The following is a 7,840-nucleotide window of genomic DNA, read 5'->3' as shown; positions in this document are numbered from 1 at the left end:
GGGAACACGTGAAAAGATACCACCCAATGGTAGTCCAGGACTTCCCTAGTGGCTCAGACAGTAAAGCATCTGCCTACAATGCGGGAGACCAGGGTTCAATCCCTGGGTTGGGAAGATCTCCTAGAGAAGGAAATGGCAAAAGGTCGGACACGATTGAGCAACTTCACTTTAGCTTTCAATGGTAGTCCAGAGGGTCCAGAGTATGTACTCCCATTTGTAGCATAAGATGGTTTTAGTTGCTCCACAACCCCAGCAAGACTCAGATTGTTAGTCTTCTAAATTTTAGTCATGCTGATGGGTGTGTGACAATATCTCATGGTGGTTTTAATTTGTATTTATTTGACATTAAAAATTGAATTTGAACACCTTTTGTTATGTATGTTGTTCATTTGGATATCTTAAGTAAAGTAGTCGTTCAAATATTTTACTTATTTTTCTATTGCATTTTATCCCCCTTTTTTCCCATTGGTATAAAGAACTTTTTATATAGTCTGAATCTGATTTCTTTGTTGAAGAAAGGTAGGTAGCTAGCTTTACAGACAGGTGCATATATGGATAGATAGAATCTTCTCCTACTCTGTGAGTTGCCTTTTAACTATCTAAATGATATATTTTGATGAACAACAGATCATAAATTTAAGGTAGTCAAGTTTGTTGATTAGTTCCTTTATGATTTATACTTTTTGTGTTTTTAAAAATATGGCCAAATATATTAAAATACCCTTGTATATTATTTCTAAGAAGCTTTTATTTTTTACCGTTCACTTTTAGATCTATAATCTTCTGGAAGTAATTTTTGTCTATGGTGTGAATTATAATTCATTTTTCTTCTCCATGAATATTCAACTACCCTGGCACCCTTTGTTGAAAATCCATCTTTTCTTCGTGGCGTTTCAGGATCACCTTTGTCACATGTATTACTATATGAATATGTGTATAGCTGTGTGGGCTTGCCTGGTAGCTCAGCTGGTAAAGAATCTGCGGGCATGCAGGAGACCCCGCTTTTGATCCCTGGAGAAGGGATAGGCTACCCACTCCAGTGTTCATGGGCTCTCTGGTGGGTTAGACAGTAAAAAACCTGCCTGCAATGTGGGAGACCTAGATTCAATCCCTGGGTTGTGAAGTTCCCCTGGAGGAGTGCATGGCAACCCCCTCCAATGTGCTTGCCTAGAGAATCCCCATGGACAGAAGACCCTGGTGGACTACAGTCCATGGGGCCGCAAAGAGTCAGACACGACTGCCTGACTTAACACAGCACAGTGCACATAGCTGTACATTCAAATCTTTGTGTGAGAAATTTATACTTCTTTTGCATAAATCCCTAAGAGTGGAATTGCAGGGCCAAGGGTGTATTTAATTTCAGGAGAAACTGACAAACTATTTCCTAAACAGTTCTATATTATGCAATACTGCCTGTAATGTATGAGAGTTCTAACATCCTCACTACCACTAGGAATTGCCATTTATCTGAATTTTGGCCATTCTAGTGGGTTTGTTGTGCTATATCATTGTGGTTTTCATTTCCATTAATCTAATGACTAATGAGGTTGAGTGTCTTTATATATGCTAATTTGCTATATATCTTCCTTTGGTGAGATATCTGTTTACATTTTTCACATTTTTTTTTTTCAAATAATTGGATTGCTTGTCTTTTGTATATGTTCTGGATTCAAGTCTTTATCAGAAATACATTTTGAGAATATTTTCTGCCAGTCTGAAGCCTGTCTTTCTACTTTGAATTTCCTTTGAGTTCAGTTCAGTTCAGTTCAGTCACTCAGTTGTGTCCGACTCTTAGGGACCCCATGGGCTGCAACATGTCAGGCTTCCCTGTCCATTGCCAACTCCTGCAGCTTACTCAAACTCATGTCCATTGAGTCAGTGATGCCATCCACCATCTCATCCTCTGTCGTCCCCTTCTCCTCCCGCCTTCAATCTTTCCCAACATCAGGGTCTTTTCTGATGAGTCAGTTCTTTGCATCAGGTGGCCAAAGCATTGGAGTTTCACCTTCGGCATCAGTCCTTCCCTTTTTTTGTGTTAATATACAATATTTGTTTTTGTCTTTCTGACTTAGTTCACTCTGTATGACAGTCTGTAGGTCCATCCATGTCTCCTCATATGGAACAATTTTGTTCCATTTTATGGCTGATTAATATTCCATTGTATACACGTGCCAAATCTTTATCTACTCCTCTCTTGATGGACATTTACTACTATGTATAAAATAGATAACTAATGAGAACATACTGTAGAGCATAAGGAACTCAGCTCAATGCTCTATGGTGACCTAAATGGGGAGGAAATCCAAAAAAAGAGGGGTGTATGTGTGCATACGGCTGATTCATTTTCCTGTATAGCAGAAAATAACACAGCATTGTAAAGCAACTATAGTCCAATAAAATTTTTTTCAAAAGGGTTTGTTTTGAAGAACAGATGCATTTTATCATGTATTGAAATGCATAGAAGTATATATACAATTATTATAATAAATTACATTAGGAAAAGAAAACTATAAATTACCATATAAAGTAAACTTCATTTATGGAAAGATGTATACCTATGGTTGATTCATGTTGATGTAAGGCAAAACCATCACAATATTGTAAAGTAATTATCCTCTAATTAAAATAAATTAATTAAAAAACCATCTTAGAAGGATAAATAAATAATGGATGGGTGAAGTACTTTGACTTTCTCCTTTATTTTCATGTCTATGTTATTGTATTTGGATTCCCATCATAAAGCAAAGTTAATTTTAAAAGCATCAAGTCAAAAGGAATTCCCACTTGGGAGAAAAAAATCCATCCCTATATCCAAGCTATGACCTAACTAGAGGAAACATTAAGCCGTGGGGAAGGGGCAGTAAGGATCTCCTTTGGGCTCACATCTACAGGGCATCACCCTGATGTTCTTCTTCAGGACAGTGTTTCCTCAATGTTGGCCCTTAGGTCCATGTACCTCAGAATTCCCTGGCCCTGGAGCTCATGAATGAGCATAACTGGAGGTGGAGCTGGGATCTGCATCTTTAACATGCTCCCAAGGGATTCTGGGAAATGTTGAAGTTTAGGGACCACTGTCTGGGAGCATCTTCTCTGAAGGGAGTATAAAGAAAACTGAGTAATTAATAGATGTTTAATGCATGTCTCTAGCCAAGAACTTGGTGCCCAGTCCCTGTGGTCCCCTCCCTGGTGGGCAGAGCATAGTCTTCATATTTCCATTTCTGAAACTGTGGATTGAGGAGTCTGCTTATTTCACCCTGATGCTGGTGAGAAGTTCGGGACCACAGAAAGTAAGTGAAAGTGAAGTAAAGTCGCTCACTTGTGTCCGACTCTGCAACCCCATAGACTGTAGCCTACCAGGCTCTTCTATCCATGGGCTTTTCCAGGCAATAGTACTGGAGTGGATTGCCATTTCCTTCTCCAGGGGATCTTCCCAACCCAGGGCTCGAACCCGGGTCTCCTGCATTGTAGACAGACTCTTTACCATCTGAGCCACCGGGGAAGTCCCTGGTGAGAGGTTTGGGACCACAGAAGTGGTGGCTAAATCTGGTCTTGGAGTATCCTACTGAGAAGCTGAAGCCATTTTGTCCGACTCTCTGTGACCCCACTGGCTGTAGCCGCCAGGCTTCTCTGTCCATGGAATTCTCCAGGCAAGAATACTGGAGTGGGTTGCCATTCTCTTCTCCAGGGGATCTTCCCAACCCAGGAATCGAACCTGGGTCTCCCCCATTGCATTTCAGGCAGGTTCTTTACCATCTGAGCCACCAAGGAAGGCCCAGAGAAGCTGAGAAACCAGTCCTTATTCCCTGCAGCTAGATCACTTGAGCATAAAGTTCAGAGTAGAACTTAGTCTCTTTCAACCAAAAGCAAGTGTGTGTGTGTGTGTGTGTGTGTGTGTGTGTGTGTGTGTGTATGTCTGTGCACAGGTGGTCATCACGTCTTTGTGCTCTTGGCTTATGTCATTTCTTAGTATTAGTTTCTAAAGATGGCGGTGGGGGAGAAGACATATCATGGTTTATCTCTTTGACACCTATTGACAACAGCCCTTTTTACTATGAATTGTGGATGTTCAAGGGGTCATGGGAACTTGTTGGATCAGGAGGAGACTGGAGAATGAAAAATATGAGTACTAGTAAAAAATATGTAACTGCCAATAATAAGTTTGCTTTGTAAAGCAGTGATATTGCAAGACTGAGCTCTAAGGCGCTCTGAGTTTAATCAACAGATAAGCTTCTTTTTCCTTCAATCTTTATACATAATGGAAACTTTGACTATTTATTTTTGATCCACTTGCCTTTGAGAATTTATTGTTGAAGCTTCCTCACTATACTTACTAAAGGATTTTGAAGTCAGATTTCAAAAGTCCATATGTCACAATCTAAAGGTCAAACTTTATGACTGATTTTAAAGGTAGAGAAACAAAATAGAAATGAGGTAGATTTTAGCTTAACATCCCTCTGCTATGCTAGGGATTCATTTTGATCTGCCTGATTGTTAGTTTCTGCTTCTTTCACTGTCCTTTCACCCCCAGCAGACAGGAAAGGAGCATGACGAAGGAGAACCAGAGCAGCATGTCTGAATTCCTCCTCCTGGGGCTCTCCATCCGGCCAGAGCAGCAGGGTGTGTTCTTCGCCCTGTTCCTGGGCATGTACCTCACCACGGTGCTGGGCAACCTGCTCATCCTCCTGCTCATCAGGCTGGACTCTCATCTCCACTCCCCCATGTACTTCTTCCTCAGCCACTTGGCCCTCACTGACGTCTCCTTTTCATCTGTCACTGTCCCTAAGATGCTGATAAACATGCATACTCGGGATCAATCCATCCCCTATGCAGGATGTGTAACACAGATGTATTTTTTCATATTTTTTACTGATCTGGACAATTTCCTGCTCAGTTCAATGGCCTATGATCGGTACGTGGCCATCTGCCACCCTCTCCACTACGGCACCGTCATGAGACAGGGGCTGTGCACCTTACTAGTAACTGCATCCTGGATTCTCTCCTGTGCCAGTGCCCTGTGTCACACCCTCCTCCTGACCCGGCTGTCCTTTTGTGCTGACCTCAGCATCCCCCATTTCTTCTGTGATCTTGGTAGCCTGCTGAAGCTCTCCTGCTCAGACACATCCCTTAATGAGCTGGCCATATTCACAGCAGGAGTGGCTGTCATCGTCCTCCCATTAATATGCATCCTGATCTCTTATGGATGCATCAGTGCCGCCATCCTGAAGGTCCCCTCCACCAGGGGGATCTGCAAAGCATTGTCTACCTGTGGCTCTCACCTCTCTGTGGTGTCTCTGTATTATGGAACAATTATTGGGCTGTATTTTTTCCCCTCATCCAACACGTCCAGGGACAAGAGCACCATTGCCTCTGTGATGTACACAGTGGTCACTCCACTGCTGAACCCCTTCATTTATAGCCTAAGGAACAGGGACATGAAGGGGGCCCTGGAGAGACTCTTGCACGGGGCAAAAGTCTTGTCTCAATGACATTTGCTTATCTTATAACAGTCACATGTGTTAACAGAACCCCAGATCCTAGCATGGAATAAATCCTCAGTTAATATTTTATAACTTGGATTGCATCCTACCACAGTTATTGTCTATTTCCTTACAATTCATTAGAATAAATTGTTATTTTTGAGTTGATATTCTTGATTATAAATTTTGTGTATTAAACTGAGAAATCGCATAGCTGGCAGTACTTATGTCTCTCCTCTCATTTCCTGGGAATTTATTAGTCCCCTTAAAATATTTTATTTAATTTTGTTTTTTATTTATTTTTAATTGGAGGATGATTGCTTTAGAATGTTGTGTTGGTTTCTGATGTGCAGCAACACGCATCAGCTGTAAGTATACATGTATCCCCTCCCTCTGAGTCTGCCTCCCACCACCCAGCCTTCCCACCCATCCAGGTCATCACAGAACGCTGAGCTGAGTTCCCTGTGTTATGTAGCTGCTTCCCACTAGCTGTCTATGTTGCACACGGTAGTGCATATGTGTCAATCCTAATCTCCCAATTTGTGCCACCCTCTCCTTCCCTGGTGTGTCCATATGTCTGTTCTCTGCATCTGTTAGCATCTCTATTCCTGACCTAGAAATACGTTCATCAGTACTGTTTTCCAGATTCCATACATAGGCATTAATATACGATATTTTTTTTTCTCTTTCTGACTTACTTCACTCTATATGACAGTCTGTAGGTCAGTCTACATCTCGGGAAATGGCACAATTTGATCCATTTTTTGGATGTGTAATATTTCATTGTATATATGTGCCACATCTTCATACCTCTCACCCTCTCTTCCCCTCTCCTCATGTCCATCGATCTGTTCTCCATGTCTGTTTCTCCATTGCTGCCCTGCAAATAAATTCTTTGGTACCATCTTTCTAGATTCCATATATATTCATTAGTATGTGATATTTATCTTTCTCTTTCTGACTTACTTTACTCTGTATAATAGGCTCTAGGTTCATCCACCTCATTAGAACTGACTCAAATGTGTTTCTTTTTATGACTGAGTAATATTCCATTACTGGCTGGGAGGAGCTACCCCACTCCCGAGGTCAAGGCAGCGGCCGAGAGGAGCTACCACACATCTAAGGAGCGGTGGCTGCGTGGGTGCAGGAGGACTGAGAGGAGCTACTCCACGTCCAAGGTCAGGAGGGGTGGCCGGGAGGAGATACCCCTCGTCCAAGGTAAGGAGCAGCAGCTGCGCTTTGCTGGAGCAGCCATGAAGAGATACCCCATGTCCAAGGTAAGAGAAACCCAAGTAAGACGGTAGGTGTTGCGAGAGGGCATCAGAGGGTAGACACACTGAAACCATAATCACAGAAAACTGGCCAATCTGATCACATGGACCACAGCATTATCTAACTTAGTGAAACTAAGCCATGCCATGTGGGGCCACTCAAGACAGGAGGATCATGGTGTAGAGTTCTGACAGAATGTGGTCCACTGGAGAAGGAAATGGCAAAGCACTTCAGTATTCTTGCCTTGAGAACCCCATGAACAGTATGAAAAGGCAAAATGATAGGATACTGAAAAAGGAACTCCCCGGGTTGGTAGGTGCCCAATATGCTACTGGAGATCAGTGGAGAAATAACTCCACAAAGAATGAAGGGATGGAGCCAAAGCAAAAACAATACCCAGCTGTGGATGCGACTGGTGATAGAAGCAAGGTCCAATGCTGTAAAGAGCAATATTGCATAGGAACCTGGAATGAATCAAGGCAAATTGGAAGTTGTCAAAGAGGAAATGGCAAGAGTGAACGTCGACATTCTAGGAATAAGTGAACTAACATGGACTGGAATGGGTGAATTTCACTCAGATGACCATTATATCTACTACTGTGGGCAGGAATCCCTTAGAAGAAATGGAGTAGCCATCATGGTCAACAAAGAGTCTGAAATGCAGTACTTGGATGCAGTCTCAAAAACGACAGAATGATCTCTGTTCATTTCCAAGGCAAACCATTCAATATGGTAATCCAAGCCTATGCCTCAACCAGTAATGCTGAAGAAGCTGAAGTTGAATGGTTCTAGGAAGACCTACAAGACCTTTTAGAACTAACACCCAAAAAAGATGTCCTTTTCATTATAGGGGGCTGGAATGTAGAAGTAGGAAGTCAAGAAACACCTGGAGTAACAGGCAAATTTGGTCTTGGTATACAGAATGAAGCAGGGCAATGGCTAATAGAGTTTTGCCAAGAGAATGCACTGGTCATAACAGATGCTCTCTTCCAACAACACAAGAGAAGACTCTACACATGGACATCACCAGATGGTCAACACTGAAATCAGATTGATTATATTCTTTGCAGCCAAAGATGGAGAAGCTCTAT

At 42.2% G+C, this 7,840-nt stretch overlaps 1 protein-coding gene across 1 annotated transcript; it reads left to right on the top strand.

Moving 5' to 3' along the window:
- Nucleotides 1-4,544: 4,544 nt before the first annotated feature.
- Nucleotides 4,545-5,486, top strand: OR1J4D (olfactory receptor family 1 subfamily J member 4D). The gene has a single exon (NM_001390820.1). The coding sequence runs from the start codon at nt 4,545-4,547 to the stop codon at nt 5,484-5,486; it is 942 nt and encodes a 313-aa protein (NP_001377749.1).
- Nucleotides 5,487-7,840: the final 2,354 nt, after the last annotated feature.

Source organism: Bos taurus, chromosome 11 (genome assembly GCF_002263795.3).
Source record: "Bos taurus isolate L1 Dominette 01449 registration number 42190680 breed Hereford chromosome 11, ARS-UCD2.0, whole genome shotgun sequence".
Classification (NCBI taxonomy): domain Eukaryota; kingdom Metazoa; phylum Chordata; class Mammalia; order Artiodactyla; family Bovidae; genus Bos; species Bos taurus.
This window is presented reverse-complemented; position numbering and strand designations above follow the sequence as displayed.